Source organism: Erithacus rubecula (genome assembly GCF_903797595.1).
Source record: "Erithacus rubecula genome assembly, chromosome: 6".
Lineage (NCBI taxonomy): Eukaryota > Metazoa > Chordata > Aves > Passeriformes > Muscicapidae > Erithacus > Erithacus rubecula.
This window is the reverse complement of record NC_136688.1, coordinates 51,137,860-51,154,889: the sequence shown is the minus strand read 5'-3', so window position 1 is coordinate 51,154,889 and position 17,030 is coordinate 51,137,860. Positions and strand designations below refer to the sequence as shown.

Here is a 17,030-nt window from a genome sequence, read left to right as displayed (position 1 = left end):
AATTGAAAAAGGCATTTAGAGCAAAACATGCAAAAAGATCTCATTTTAAATGCAACAATTAAATTACACTTCAATACATTCTCAGATTAGGCAGATGGTTTAGGGGCTGAAGAGTCAAACTCTCAGAACTGCTACCTTCAATTTTTTCTGGGAAGCATGTCACCAGTATTTATTATGAATTAAAATATGTACTGGTGTCAAAACACTTTGAAACTCAAAATTTGCAAGGTCAGGTAAAAATATGTTGGGATTTTCTTCATGTATTTACCACAGAAAGCAAAAATCAGTAACTCTACTTTAATTATATCTTGAGTATCTTCAGAGTTAGGTTTCTTCCTTCCTTCATACCATTAGGTTAGCCATGTTGTGTCAAAAACTGCCTTAAATATTTAGCTATTTTAGTGGCAGAAACTGTAACAGTTGACTACATCAGAACACAAGTAGTTCATAACCAAAAGAATTCTGAGTCCCCATAGAGAATGCTACAATAAATTAATGAGTAATAAATAAAAATTTATTTAACAGGAAGAAACATAACCATGTCCTTCAGTGGCACTATCCACCTCCTCAGTAGATCCTACAGCACTGAATATAACAGAGCCACAGCTGCAAGAGATCCTCCAAGAGCAAACTAATCATCTGTAACTGTGCTATTGTGTTACAATGCATGTTATTTAATCTAGTCCAGATGGAATTTAAACTACTGTCAAAAGACTTCTTCAAGAAAGCCACACTGCACTGCAAAAGTTGAAACTCTTGAGGTAATGATAGAAGTTTGAATGCTGCTTAAACAACTGAGTGAAAAGTTTGCATGTTCACAGTTTGAGCATCCACATTTGGAACGTCAAATGGAAAATTAAGTAAGGGTATTACAACCAAAAGTAAAGAGAGAATGATGTGCCAAAAGGATGTGGCTGATTAAGACTTCACTTGACATAAAGCAGATGGCTTAACACTTAAAAGTATTCAAATTAAACTTCTCTGTCTCTCTCAACATAAAAAGAAGGGGAAAAAAAAAAATAAAACCGAATTTCCTACAGCACAGTGTTTCCCAAAGAAGTGTTACCTGGCAGAGAACTGAGCAAATTCCAACATTTATCAAAGGCTAGACTGTCATGTTCTTGTTTTGCAAAGAAGCAACTTCTACATTTTTTAAGAAATTCACTCTCTAAATTGAAATCAGCCATTTGTGAAAAACTGGAGTCTGGCTTAGGAGTATTTTGTAGGAATGGGAGACTGCAAAGGGGATACTGAGAGGGAGGCATCTACAGTCATAAAGTAGGCAGGAAGGAAATGGCCTGCTGCTGACGTGGTATAAGCTTAAAACAAAAGCTAAGCAGGTCAAGATCAGAATGATCTTGTCCAAAAAACTTATCTGATAAGGAGTGTACAAAAGCTTGATGATTATCTTAAAACAAAGAAAAACAAGCCCTCAACTTACATTCTGCAAATGTAAGTTGTGGAGATCAGTGGTCTGAAGAATGTGGTACAGATTTTAAATAAAGAAGGAAAAACCACAATTTTCAATTTTAGCGTTTTTAGTTACTAATCTAAATCATACAGGGATTTGAAACTAGAATTTCATTCAAATAAAAATTCTTAGTGCAGGAGCAAGACCTGCTGGAGCTTGGCTTTGGCTAGACCACCACACCTTCACACCTAACACAGAATCTGCACATGAACTAAAGGCCAAATTAGGAATAAATTTTTCAAGGTTTGACCAGACTACTGCCTAGACTGAAACCCTAATAATGCCATTGTTTTAAGGTGGCCTGTGACAGCACTACTGCCAACAGAAGCTTTTGCTTCCTGTCCCTACCCCTTCACCTGTGGTATTTCTATTTCTGTGCTGCCAGCAAGGTTATCCTGGAAACACTGATGGATTAAGTGACTGGGTGCAGTAAGATTGTACTAATATGAATAATGCTGATTTACGCTATTTTGGGCTATAAAACTGTCTGATGCTCTCAATAAAGTTGGATTATGCTTCATCAATCATATTGATTGTCTGGCTAATCCCCTCGCACCCCCGCAATGGGAAACACAACCTGATGCTACATCAAATACTTAGGCTGGGATCTACTTTATGCCATCTACTGATGGACTATTCAGCCCCTGAGCAGCCTCTCAGCTGAGCTGGAATGTTTCATCTCTGCAGCATTTCAACTCTGCAGCACAGAACAAACTGTCTGACATGTAATCCCATTTGACTCAACTTCTGTAAACAAACAGAACTATGAAAAAAACCCACTAATCAGTGACAAAAATCACCTAATCAACGAGGCGTTTCTGCTATAAAAAGGACAAAAGAAGAGAGAAACATGGCACTACGAGCTGCAGAGGCCTACCTTCGGGTGAGTTTGGAGGTGAGCTTGCTGAAGAGGTTGGTGGAGCCGCGGGCGCGGGTCTGGGAGAGTGGCGTGGCCTCGTGCGACAGGCTGGGCGAGGCGGGCGGCCCGTTGTAGGTGGCGGTGCGGCGCTCGCGCAGCTGCCCATGGAACGTGCTGCGGCTGGCCGTTCCTCTGGGGAAACGAATACGGTCAGGGGTGGTCGCACTGCTAATGCTGTGGGTTGAAGCAACGGGAGTTCTCTGATCGGGAATAGTGCTAGGGCAGAAAACAAACACAAAAAAAAAAAAACAACAAACAACGCTAGAACGCCTTCGCGCAGGCACTGCGGCTCAGCAGGAAACACAAAACACTACGTTCTACAGTAAAGCATAAGCAGACACTTTTATATAGGCCAAGGTTGGAAATACCAACATTATTACAGCACTGTATGGAATCAAAACTTGTAAGAAGTTAGGATTAAGAGGCTGCCGAAACAGAAACCTACATAGGCAGAAAAGTGCAACAGGAGTATCCTGGAAAAGACCAGATAAACCAGGCCTACAGTGTTTCACTGAGAAGACTGATAAAAGAATAGACCAGTAAAGTTTCCTCCCAGGAAAGAGAATAAGTAACTTTAATGTCTCTCCCTCCACGTTCTGTACATACATCTTTGAAAGTCTTGCTAATTTGAAAGTATCCTACAGAAAATTCTCTACAAGCCAACCGCTCCAAGTAGTGAAGTCCTTCAGGATACACAGTTAAAGTCTCCCACAGACTTTGACAATAGGGAATGTCCAATACTCCTAATAATAGGAAAAAATTAAGGTTCACTATTGCAGGATTATGTCACCGACAGCCTGACACACCACAAGACAAATGTAAACAAGACTAAAAAAAATGAGGAAACACACATCTTGTGGGCAAAATATACTAGAACAATCTAGGACTAAAATTCCACAGCACAAAGTTAAGAAGCAGTGGGTATAAGTTAGTGTCACAACGATTTCTGGTTCTTACATAGGCCTGAAGTTATCTGCGCCATTGTCTATTGGAGGCAACATCATCTTCGTGTGCACAGAGGCTGACATGGACATCGACTTCTGATGTCGCAGCCGAACACTGGAGAAGGATGTGGTACAAACTGAAGCAGGGCTAGCTGCGTAAGCGAACATTTCTGTCAGGCTGCGAGGGGGTTTGGGTTCAGGCAGAGGCAGAAAGAAGAGCATGATGGACCAACAACAAACTACTGCATAGAAAAAAAAAGCAAACTTTTCCTTCTATTAACTGGTTTATCAAAGAACACGAACTCTAACAGCCCTCCTCTTCTAGGCAAACAGCAGTAACTACCCTACACTCCCCTTAAAAAGCATCCTTACTTACATGGCACTGAACATCTGTAACTGACCACACTCTTAACATTAGCATTAGTTTGCAGTGTTACCCTCCTAGATAGACAGAACCTGAGTAACTCAGAATTCTATGCCAAAGCTCTATGATAAAGCACTGATGTGACTTGTATTGCTCTTAACAGTAAGCAATGCATTAAAACCCCCACCAAATGCACTTTCCAAAAGACTCACGATAGCTCTGTTACTACAGCAAAATCCTTTGTTATCAGAATGTAGCTGTGTTAAAAGAAATTAGTGAAAGTTGGGCAAGCTGTCAAATCTACATCAGATAACTAAGATGTACACACAGGTACAATCAAAACCAAAAAAAAAGAATACCATGATCTTTAATAACTCCAGAGAGAGCAAAAGAAAAAAGCTGCTAATAATGACCCTGTACATGCAGTAGGCACTGAACACGCTTGCTGCTCTCTGAAGAAAGAAGAGTGACTATTGAAGAGCATCTTGTATCACTTTGACCATGAACATTAAATTCTCTAAATTACCATTCAGGCTTTGAAGGAAAGCATAGAGCACTGTCTTAGCAGAATGGCCAGCAAGCTGCCAGCTGTATAATATGTTCAAACAGGAGCATTAAATTTATTTATTTATTTAGGCCAAAATACTCTTTGTAGCCTTCACATTACCTAGTAACAATAGGATAGGAGAAAAGTGAGAATCTGGTAACGATAAGGATAGGAGGAAAGTGAGAAGTCACAAGATGTTTTGGGCCTTTCAGACTACACCACCACATCATTCATCTGAAGTTTGCTTTAAAGGTAAGAACCACTGTAATTCAGAAATTTTGCTCAGGGTTAAGAAATCAATAATTCTCAGTGACAGTTTCATGGCACTACATGTTCACTTCCAAGTTACTTCATGGTCACACACACAAACTCAGGTCCTGTCACAAATTCAGACTCTGGAGAGGAGAATGCTAGTGCAGCTTCAAGTGTCAGCTCACCCACTGCTCAGGCTCAGCTCCCAAAGCACTAGTGCAAAGCACCACACAGCCCTGAACTGCTAGCTAAAATGCTTAGCCAAACATACTTGGCTGTGGTTTGTTCTTAACTTTTCTGAAAAACTTATCTGAGTCATGCATGTATCTCAACAATGTTGAATCCATCAGGATGACAACTACAAGTACTACTTACAATGAAGCCTTCAACACAAGCCCAGCATTAACATTACCCCAGGTTTTAAGCAATTGTAAGAAAATGAACATTCATCTCAAAACTTATACCCTGAAGTCACATAATTGGTCACTAGTCCCTCAAGCTCTTTCAGCTCCTTTTCTCTATATTTACTGCAAAAGATAAAGAATCTAGTTTTACAACATAAGACTCTAATTTTTAGTCACCTCCCTCCAAAGATGTGACATCTAAAGGTATCAATAAGGGACCTTCTCTTCCTCTGCTGCTTTGCTAGAAATCAGTTGCCTGGGAACACAGGAACAGCAGAACTAACAATCAGCAATTAGTGCCAAGGCTTATTAAAAATCTGGAGCTGTTGTAAATCATTTGTGTTACAAATGATTTAAAGCAATTGCCTATCATTATGAAGAGTGTTTCGTGAGTCCCCAAGTGCATTAATTAATGCTCAGGCTTTGGAGGAAAGCCAACAGAATGCCTGTGTCAGCCACACAATGTGTTAAAGCAGAGATGGGAGACTTAGAACTCTTTGCTTCTACCAGTGTGGCATGGGTCTTCAAGACTACTTTCTCCAACATCAGATCTACTGCCTATTGATTCTTTAAAGTTTTCATACTTTCAGAAATAGTGCCTTCTCAGAATTCAATGTGCAAGATAAAAGCAGAATAAGCAGTGTTTTAACACTTTCTCTACAGAAAGCAAAAGAGATTTTAAATGTGTGCATCTTGCCTTTTATGGAAAATCTCCCAAGTTTTCTCTGGGTCACAGTCAATATCTGACTAGCTTTGGAAAATCTAAAATCCAATCTGTAACAAACCATTTGCAGCAATTACTCCTGCCTGTAACATTTGCCACCAGACATTTCAAAACCACAGAAGTAAATTTTAACTAAACCTTGGATATGTACAAAGCCCAGGTTCAACTTCAGATCCTGTTTTACAGGAGAAAAAAGAACAAGTTTCTAGAGTTACTTTCTGCCAAGCTGAGAGTACAATAACATTAAAGATTAATTCTTAAGAGCCAGTCCCATCAATAGCCATGTTGATTTTTCCTGCATTAAAGGTCCCTGCATTTCATGTGACCAGTCAATGCTTTACCCAGTTACAGCAACAAAATACATTCAGATGTAAATTCTGAATTCTGTGCCAAATCACAGTAATTATGAAACTGTGCCAAAATGAACATGCAGTTTAGTATTGAAGCATTTCAGACAATGGCATCTCCAAATGTGATACAATTAGCAATGCATTCTCATTACCTTTTCTCTCTTTAACCCTCTATTAAAAGTAATGAATGTAATCAAAAAAATGCATGATAAAAGCTATAAATACATTTTTTACCTGTGCAAATATAGATTCTCAGACATTTCAAATTACCCAAATAAGGCTAGTTTGTAGAAAAAGCAAATGATATTTAAATACCATATTGACAATAAAAAGGTAAATTACACAAGGATAACGAATTATGAAATATAAACCACAACTAATATAATTGTCAAGTGATACTCTGAGTTTATGGTCTATATGTGACAAACCAGAAAAACATCAGTTTTCTGAGAAACCCAAAGCTGGGGAAATAAAATCACTTCAAAAGATAGCTCTTTATGAGTATGAACTTAGTCCCAAATTAAGAGAACATCTAAATCACAAGCATTCCTAGTAAACAATATCTAATAGCTTTTAAAAACATAACAAAGAAATTGTAGACAATATATTAGTTTAAGGATGAACAGAAATTGTATTCAACTAAGAAATCAAATATTAAAAAATTATCAAACCTATTATGGACAAAAAGATCCATTTTTTTCAATGAATGTTTGGAAAGAAAAAACCTATTAACATATCAAATCAGAGAAAGATGGTGAGCATTAACCTAAACAAGCTGGTAAGATTAACAAGGAGTAACTAGTGAAGGCTGAGACAGACACAATAGGAGACAGTACCAAATAGCTGAGCTGTGCTTCACTAAACAGGTGACTGCAGGCCCAGCTGGCTAACTACACTTTTGGCAGTCTTCAAACTTACACTCAACTCTTTCCTTAATCCCTTTCTATCTGCAGGAGGAAGAGACAGGGTCAAAATGATGTTCTTTATCCCTAGGCTCCAGGAATCAAACAGGGAATAGACAGGCTTTCCATTCAGTATCAGAATTTCTCATCAACTGCCAAAAGGAGGGAAAAAAATTTGTGCAAAAAATGGTAGATCTGCCAACTTCAACACAAATTTGAAAACAGGTATTTTCTTCGACCGTTTACAAAGTATCATAATATTAAGGAAGGGCTGGAGAAAATTGTGAGGAGTAGTAGAAGGGTACACATTCCTTTAACTATCAGCTGTGCTCTCCTGGCAAGGGTTAACTACTTAATTGTTGCCAGCTTTTGACAGCAGTAAAATTCTGACAAGAAGGGTTGGAAATTAAAATACCTCTAGCTAGCCAGGAAATTTGGTGGGATTCCTCCCAACTACTACTCTACACCTGATATCTATGCTCACTATAATATTATTTCTGACAGCTCTTCTCAGTCTTCACAGGATGGCAGTAGATGCAACCACACTGCCAAGACATCTAGTGGTTAGCTTCAGTTCCACTGCATGCTCTACTCAGGCTTTCATTCAGTAAAACAGAAAGCACAGAAAATTTGTTATTTCTCTGACTGTTCTCACTCAGAATATGGAGATACCCTGAAGAGGGAAGCAGCTGAGTTCTGTAAATCCTGTGAAACAATTAGACTGCCACAGTATCAGCAAGGAACACTATCAGTCTGAGACAACGAGTGATCACCATTCATCTTTGCTCAGAAAAAAAATTACCTTCTCCCTGAGACTTTGCAGCAAAAATGGTATTTCAAATAATCCAAGTGAAGCAGAGTTTAGAGTGAAATATAAAAAGAGAATGGCTCAAGAGAGATGGACCTTGTAGTCTGTCACTAAACAAGGCTCTTCTGCAAGCATATGATGTTTGGCCACAGGAGTTCACAACAGATTTAAGATGAAGGCTGCTACAAATAATTCATGTGTTTAACCAGAAAATAGAAACTTCATTTTACATTTTAAGTATAAAGACTATAAAATTAAATATAGGAAAAAAACCCAAGCCCCAACATACTTACAGGTGCTCCATAACCAAAGATCTATACTCACCTTTCATTAAGAATTACATTAGAATATCACTTATTTTTAAATTAGGCATTACAATTTTTTGGAAAGGTGAAGACAAAGGACATACACCATAGGAAGACATTTCATATACCTGTTCTCCTTGCCATTTTGTATCACTGAATGCCTATCAGCAGTGGTTCTTTCACTACAAACATATGTGTTGCGCCGTGTCATTGCTCCAGGGGTAGTATTATTCTACAATTAAAAAACACAGGCTTGTTATTCCCCACAGAAGGCTTTTCTGAGGTTAGTCTGCATACAATAAAGGCCTCTTACTTAATGCTAGTTCTATGCAGTTCTAAAACTTACAATAATTAAATAACTTAATACACAAACTCCACCTAGTATTTGCAAAGAATAATGCAATCAGAAACAATAATTCTAGCAAATTGTTCTTGTATTTCATATTGATAGCTCAAAATTAATATTAAAGTTTTAATTACAAATGATCTGAATCACAGTATATATATATATATATATCTGAATTCTCAGTATATACAGCATTCTTCTACATCTGGATAGCCCATGTCTTTATAGCCTATTTTTGAAATACTTTACCACTTGCAGCTTGGAGAATTTTCCTTTAAGTTAAAATCATACCCTTAAACAAGATGGGAAAAGCAAAGACTTAACAAACAAATGTGGTAAAATTCAGTGGGAAGGTAAACATGGACTTTTAAATATTAAGATACTATGAAACACTAGACAAGTTTTAAAAAACAGGGAAGAGTAAGAGACAAATTGCAGAGAATTTTAGTAAGACAGTTTTTAAAATACACATTTAAATACAAGCATAATACATTGAGGACAAGAGAACCAGGGGAACTTAAACTACAGACCTTACTTTAGAGGGGAGAAAAGAAATAGAATTACTTTGCCTCTGTCTTTACAGAGAAAGAGGGTGGAGATATGCCCAAGTTGGCGGTCAATTTTCCAGGAACGACTGAGAAGCTATAGGTAATTCACAGATAACAGAATTATAAAAAGTTAGATTCAATTACTGTAGGAAAAGCACGGTGGTCCAGACAAACATGCACCCCCAGGTCGTAGAGGAAGTAAAAGCTGGCAAGCCTTTGTATTTTTTCTCCCCACCCAAAGAACAAAACACAGGAAACTGCAAATGGTTGGAAAAGTGGGGGAAAAAAATGTTTAAAAGTTTTCTTGAAAGAAAAGGATCACGGGGCAAAGCAGGAAGCAAAAAAGGCTATAAACTTCAAACATCACTGCTGGGGAAAGTCTTGGAGGAGGCCAGCTTAAGGGAATGACTGGTCAGCACCTGGATAAGCACATGTTGAGTAAGGAGGGCCACTAAGAATCAGGCAGGGGACTTCATGCTCAACTAACCTTTTGGAGCTCTTTGAAGAATTATGCTATGACGGACAAGGGAAACTCAGCGGATTTTAAAAATAGCATTAAGAAAAGGTTTCGCATAAACGGTCACAGGAGAGAATCATGGCAAGAAGGATTAAAAAAAAAGAAAGGAAAAACTAGTTCAAGCATGAAAGCAGAGTAGCCAAACCTTTTTTGTATCCAAACCTGAAATAAAACTGTTAGAGTGGAGTATTCTCAATAACTAGCAAAAGCTCCTCCAGTGCCTTAAGGCAAAATATCTGCTTTCTAGGGAGTCTCAAGTAATACATTCCCTGAGCTATTTAACCATGAAGCCTTCTTGTCTAAGAGACTGCTGACCTGTTTGTTACTCATCTTTTTACACAAATGTACAAATCAAAATGCAACAGCGAAGTGCTCAACCTCCTGATGTTACAAAGTAGAAAGACAAAGGGTATTTTAGATCATGAGAACAATTAATTAACTTGTAAGATGCATGCAGCTTTCTGAAGGATTTCTCAAGTATTCTTCACTATATATTCCTTAGGGATAAGCATGTGCCCAGCATCAGCAGAAGCCTTCCTGGCCCTTTCCTTGTACTTTATTCCTTATACATCCCCTGTCTTCATATAGGTTTATTTATTTTAAAAATCTCCACCACTGATTCTTCTACTTTCCTCTGACATTTATCACTGTATAAACACCTCTCTCTCTACTAAGCTTGCCAGCAATGAAAGCTGTGCACCTAAGGTGAGGTATTGTTTATCTGCTATTGGGAGGTCACACTGTGCAGGACCAATGGTACAGTGAAATATTGCTTATCAGCATTTGCAGATCATTTTGTTCTGTGTTCTGAACATATTAGAGGATGAAGCAATTAAAATATCCAACATTAGTCTTCGGTGGGAAATAAACACTATAATCAGTGGCTTCCTTCTTTCCACCTGCTCCCTTTGAACATGAAATGTTGGTTTTCCCTTGAGAAGACACCACATAACATTACAATGTATTGTCATATTGCACATCTGGAAAGACAAGACTGAAATCTCTGTGCTGGACCACACTTGTAAGACTCTGCATTTTCAGGTTTGGGAGTGGACAAATTTTGGTATTCATATCTTAGGTAAGAGGACTGAAAGGACATGCTCTCCCAGCTCATTCTGAAATGCAAAGATGGAAGCATCAGTATACATTTTTTCCTGTTTGACTCAGATTTCAGAGGTCAGGGGAAGAGATTTAAGCACTTCAGTGTTTCAAATTTCAGTTTTGGCAAGAATAATCTTGGTATTGGGGCCTTTACACTTTCTAGTGCATGACCTTTCACAACTCATCAAGGAAGCTCTTCAGCTGTGACTTTTTTCCAGCCAATCTACAGACTGTTAATCTCTGGACATAACTAAATAGCACAGGTGCACAGCACTGGAAACTGGTGTGAGCAGCACCCCACTCCCTGCTGGAATGACAACCCCTAGGTCAGGGTTAGCTGCCTAAGTTCATCTTCATGGCACCGTCTGCCTTCTGTGCAGGAGGAGCTGACACAGCAAAGCACATGTTGAGACTTGTGAGCACATGCACAAGCACAGCACAAAGGATGAATTTGTGGTACAGAGTCCTCCTCCTTTCCTAGACAGTCTTGTGTGCAGTGCTTAGGCAAGCTGTTTCCCATTAAGAGACACCAAGGAAAGGACCGATGAAAAACTTTAAAAAAAAAAAGCTTCTGACTTATAACAGTGAACCAATCTATTTAATTGAGAGCACTAGTATGCTATTTGGTCCTGGATAACTTTTCAAATGTACCATCTATACTCCTTTTCCAGTTTTCTTAAAGATATTCTAAGGGTTCTGGGGCAGCTTTATTAAGACATTGAGGAAAAAATCCAAAGCTGTAATAAACAAAAAGGGAACTATTAAAATACAGATATACCAGTTCCTGTACCTATCCAGTCTATAGCAGATTTTAATTATTAATTTGGTATTTGCCCAAATAGCTTCAAGATTTTTTATGTGTACTTGTTCAGCTTGCAGAACTATTTGGTTTACAAGAGTTTAAACACTCTGTGTGTTCTTTAGAAGTGCAGCTTGGAGCTCCCTCACTCCAGTCCCAGACTTAGCTATCTGCTCTACAAGCACAACTCTTATCCTTAAGTGCAGGCTTTTAAGATTTGTTATTTAATAACAGTAGCACAAAACTGACTAAGGGTCTCCAGCAAGGAATGGTTCTATTGCTTTTGCTGTTCTATCAAAATAATAATTGTTTTTATATGGTATTTTTCCTCTCTTCAGTGCTTTTTCATCATATTACAGATTTCAGGATTCCAAAGCTCAGTAAAACAGAAACTCTCTTCACCTCAAACTTTTTTCAACCTCAGGACAATATGGTAACTTCAATAATTTTTTGCCTTCTGGATGCATGCCAATACTGTAAGAAACAGAATTCCCTACTCAGCTGCAGGAAATGAGCAAAAGTCAATGCTTCCCTTCATTACCAACAACCAGAAAGGCAAAGTGTCATCTTTGCAGTCTTTTGAAGGGGGGAGAAAAATGAAAGAAATAAAAAAAAAAGTTTGAACTGTCTCATGTGAAGACCTATAAACAGAGGCAATTTTAAACACTAATTACTGAGTGACAACATAAGTCTGATTTGCTGTTCACTACTGTAAAAGATCAGCTGTTGCACACTGACTCAGGGAAGCATTATATGGTTATGGGATGAAATTTTATTTCAGGTACAGTAGTAAGAAATTTGAAATAAGCCTACTGGAATAAATCCCCAATATTTGGGAGTGGCACAGAATAGCAAATGAAAGGATACTGAATATAAAGTGTGGTGTAACTGTGACACAAATCTTTTGAATAAGGCACCATGCAATACCAAGTGAAGTCCAATGTAGGACAAAACTGATTTATTATCCTGTCATTTTGAGATTCAGTAGCTAAGAACTGTATTTTAATAAAAAAACCAAATCTGAATGGTTTCTGGACTGATCAAGAACAAAGGGAAACTGTGGAAGACCACAAAAATCAAAAAAGGGTCCCCAGAATCCTAAGTTCTTGTTCACAGTTATGAATAACAGCTGCTACAGTAGATTTGTTTTTCCAAGGAAACTCTTGGGCTGATCTCCTTGAGCCAAGTCACTACTAGCCACTGATCCAACTGACAATACAGGGTCAGTAAATTAAAACAAGTTTAATTTCACTTCATTTGCTTCAGACTATCCAGCAGCTCAGGAAATTATCTTCTCATTTGTTGTAAGTAATAGTGCTGAATATTATGACCAAAGAAATGAGACAGCTTTTTGGGATAAGTTTAAAAAAAAGAAAAAAAGTTCTGTTGCAAGTTGAAGAAGTTGAACAAAGGCCTGAGAATTTTTTTCTTCTGAAAAGAAGGACGTTTTTCAATACAAAATCCTAAAGTTTTAGAAATTAGATGTCACAAGACTGAAGCATTATGCGAAAACAGATTTCCAACTTTGCCTTTGAGGGAGGAACTGCAGAGAACAAAAGTTAAAGCCAAAATGAACAAAGGATTTTCTTTCTTTTGGCACACTGCCTGTTGCTAAACCATGTACATTCACTACTTTTGCTCCTTTGTATGTTTTTCTTCTTGTTGTGGTTTAGAAGCAGGTGGGGGAAGCCCACAGGGACAAAAGCCAGGCACACTGCTTTTGAATACAGGCTGAAATACATCTTTGAAGAGTTTTTAGAACTACATTTCTTTGATAATATTAACAACATAACTATGACTTAAAATAGCATGTTTGAGGACAAAGATTAGGTGGCTCCTTTTACACGTGAGACTATAAAACAGGGTAACAAAAATAGAGATTTCATTCTTCTCTACAGAGGCCACAGAGGAGTGGTTGATGATATGAAGAGTAACATAACTACCTTTTGTTTTAGTTTGTTTTAATACCCAAATTATGTCTGTTTACCAAGAGCTACTAATGCTAATTATGAATACTGACTAATTCAAGACTATTAAGAGGTAACTTGAATAGCTGACATTGCATTGACATAAGGGAAAAAATACCTACTTTACTCTTGATAAATGAAAAATAAAATCAGCACCACTGACAGATCACAAGTTTAACACTTTTTGACACCTCAAAAAAATTAATGTTTTGATAAATAAACCTTTCTACTTACACTAGGGACAGCTGAACCTTTCTTACGTTCGGGAATATCAGCCTTGTTGGGATTGCTGGCATTTCCAAGCATTGGGCTAGCTGGTGCAATTCCTCTTCCTGCAACAGCACTACTGCTGGATTTTCTTGACTGAATTCCTTCCTCTTTGAGGTCACTGTCTGTAGTACTAGTCTGGCTTCTTTTGGGATATGCCACTACTGAGGGGATGGATGGTCCAGCTTAAAAAACAAACAAAAGAAACAGGAAAAGGATTTTTCATCTCAGAAGTTCAGTAATCATTTTTTATCACAATGTAAATGCATTCACACACAAGAACCAACATTGTTAACACTGGGAATCACAGTTGCAAACAGATAATTAAATTACTGAAATAGATGTGTTTCAGGAAATAGTAGAATATTGTGAAAAACCTTGCAAGGTGAAGGTACTACTTGATTTCCATGAAAGTTTCAAGAATTTCATTAAGGTTTCTCATTTGGCTTGCTAGAAAAACCCTTTAGAGTCATCTTAAAGACACTTAACAAGTATCTGACTCGTTGAAACCAGAGCATCCCTCATTAGCACAGTGCTGCCATATGCTGTTCAAGCCCATTTCCCTAGACAGGCAGCTGGTGACACAACCCTGGGCACCAGCAGCACTGGTGGCTGGTGCTCTGTGCTCCTGCAACAGCCACAAGTGGCAGTGGCTCATCACTCCCACTGGATCAGCCCCCCACATGTGCCAGGAACAGACAACTGCTCCTGACACCTGGAATGAAGAAGCCCCTTCAACAGTGCCAAGCTCCCTCTTGCCTTAATAGCCTCCTGGGCACTGAGTAAAGTCTGTGGGCTGTGTCAGGATTGTGTTTTCTGACTTCTCACACCTCTGAACAGAAGTTACATCAACTTCTCAGTTAAGCGTTTTAATAAGATTTAATCAAAAAGCATATGTGTATATATATATATATATATATATATATATATATATAGACATAAAGAATACATATAAATATATATGTATAAATAAATATATATATAATATATAAATATATAATATGTAGCTAAAACATGTTTTACAAGTATCAAAACCCCAAGTAGATGGCAACATAGAAGACTCCCCAAGGAAAACAACCTCTGAATGCAGGGGGAATGTAGGCCTAAACTGGGACTCCTTTCATGAGTTAAATGTCTGAGCAAGAGGATGTTTAAGACATTCAGAAAATCCTAATTTACTATATTGCACTCTCATTAAGCAGAAGAGTTGTAAGTTTGTCAGAGTCATTGTTCTTTATAAATTGAATTCCTGCAGGACAACCAAGTGACACTACCCTCAGGAAACAGGAAACCAGAATTATTGGCAAACTGACATTTCTTCAAGTTTTAGACAGAAGTTGACCTACTAGTGTCAAAAGAAAACAAAAGCTAAACAGACATACAAGAGCATGGGGGAGGAGTGCTGTGCTTTTCATGAAAAAGGGGTTGCAACATTCTCTTCAATTACTGTGACAAGACTTTGCCAGCACAGTCAGGAATGTAAGGGACAACACAAGGCAGAACAAGAGAATTAAATTGGTGTATTCAGTATTCCTCTAAAAGCTCTTTTGAAGGCTTTTTAACAAAACCAATTTAAAAAATCAGTTATTCACTACAATATTTAACCAGCATGCTGTGAACTATGCTCCTTACACTTGGGGGATGGAGACAAATCCAGAAACTGGAAGAACTGTACTCTGCAACACTGAAAATGAGAAATGCTCACCGTGATCACTGTACCGCCGCTGTTTCTGGCTGGAAGATATGCTTCTCTGAACTTTGTGATGAGGAGATTGTCCAGTGCTATTATTAAGATCACTACTTGGCCTAACTTTGGCAAGTGAAAGATTGCTGCTGGAGCTTGAATCACTTGCATCCAACTACAATACAAACAAGAGTATTAAAACAAGGAGTTCAGACAAAACAAATTAAAACATCCACCGCATTCTGGGAGCAGGAACAGGGAGGAGGAAGATGGCTCTGCTACATGGGAAATTAGTGATGGCATGGGCAGCTGCTCAGAGGTTCAACCTTCTTTAAAGCTGTTGTACAACTGTCTTAGGTAAAATTCAATGCAAGCTCCTCAAAGGGCAATCAGTAAAGAAAATCTATTTGTCCTTTCAGAACTCTCTACAGGAAGAGAGGATACACTTTGTAGAGACCACCACACCAACTCCTCCAGCAGAGGAACCAAGAGCAGCTTTCTGATGCTGAGCCCTCTCAGCATCATATGGAAAGGTAATCTACAATGCAGTAACTTTTTCAGGTTGTTCAGTCCTGCTCCTTGGTTTTCATATAATAGTTACACATGGCACATTCACACCTGAGCTCCTGGACTAGCCAGGACAATAATTGCATACAAAATCCTTCTGAGGAGTAACTGCTGAGCAAACAGGGCAGCTCTGGAGAGCCTAAAGGCAAGAGTTTATGACTCAAAATCAGGTGAAAATAAATCTGCTTAATTTGGACTGCTGATGAGTAGAACAATATGAATTTAAGTGTAATGGATTATTGTGCAGGAATGCAATGCCTACAGTAAATTAATTTTTGTTTCTAACTATGCTAAGGACACTTTCTGATTTGCTTCTTTGTAGATTTAAGAATGGTACTTACCTCTGATGACTTCCTTCCTAGCAGTAAGTATGTAGCTGTGATTTCATCATACTTCATTTTACTAAGGGATTCTTGAATTTCTTCTTGAGAATATCCCATTCCTACCATAATATCTAAAACCAAGCAGATATTCTGTAAGTAACTGAAACTCTGATGTTCAGGCTGGCTGAGTGTTCAAGAGAAAGGATGGAACATTTAAAGAATTAGAACAGAATTATTAATTTTGAGAACATAAACCTGATCAAGTATCACTTTTAAAGGATTAGTTACTTTTTGAAAATATCAAACAAATACAGAGTGGTGGTAGAGAAAAAATCATCATGCAAACAGTATCATACTCTGGAAAGCACTCACCTATTCTTTTCTGGTCCGAGATGTCTAGCTCTGGTTCAACAAAAGGTTTAAGTTCATCCTCCTCATGCCCTGCATTGATCCACCTGTCCTTCATAATTTGCTATGAAAAAAAAAAAAAGTTTTGTTAGTACAGTACATTTACCAGCAAAGAAAACAAGCTATGGGAAGTAAAACTTCCTTATGCAACAAACACTAAGGTCTTTCCTAGCTTTTATTTCCCAGAACATTTCCAGCACCTATGGATTTGCTCCAGTGCAGAGAACCAACTATGCACACCAAGCCACACTTCCCCCTAGTCAACTGTATTCCAGCTCACAGCTGAGAGCCAAAAGTCTGAATGCAGACCAGGAGCAGTGTGACAACTTTGACATGTCTTGGAATTCCAAGCTCCACTAACAGAAGTCCATGGAAACCCTGTTTTGCTCCTCCATGATAGTACAAAGGGCAGGCAAAAGACAACTACAGCAGCCAGTAGCTCCAGTTCACAACTGAAAATGTGGAAAACAATGTAGTGGATCATCCATTAAAGCAGGAATCCACAAGCTACAC

General features: G+C 38.2%; 1 protein-coding gene across 21 annotated transcripts in view; it reads right to left on the bottom strand.

Annotated features, from left to right (window-relative positions):
• MARK3 (microtubule affinity regulating kinase 3) overlaps positions 1 to 17,030 on the bottom strand; it is a 60,208-nt gene that overhangs the window by 7,657 nt on the left and 35,521 nt on the right. For 8 of the 21 annotated variants that reach the window (XM_079308886.1, XM_079308890.1, XM_079308887.1 and 5 more), the window contains 6 exons: positions 16,482 to 16,581; positions 16,128 to 16,240; positions 15,241 to 15,394; positions 13,503 to 13,720; positions 8,119 to 8,222; positions 2,349 to 2,606 (listed from right to left, as the gene is read on the bottom strand). In XM_079308886.1, the coding sequence (XP_079165012.1) occupies positions 2,349 to 2,606; positions 8,119 to 8,222; positions 13,503 to 13,720; positions 15,241 to 15,394; positions 16,128 to 16,240; positions 16,482 to 16,581 (947 nt within the window). Of the gene's footprint in view, positions 1 to 2,348; positions 2,607 to 3,347; positions 3,513 to 8,118; positions 8,223 to 13,502; positions 13,721 to 15,240; positions 15,395 to 16,127; positions 16,241 to 16,481; positions 16,582 to 17,030 lie in introns of all 21 variants that reach the window. The other 13 variants (XM_079308883.1, XM_079308899.1, XM_079308894.1 and 10 more) reach the window with 8 other exon arrangements.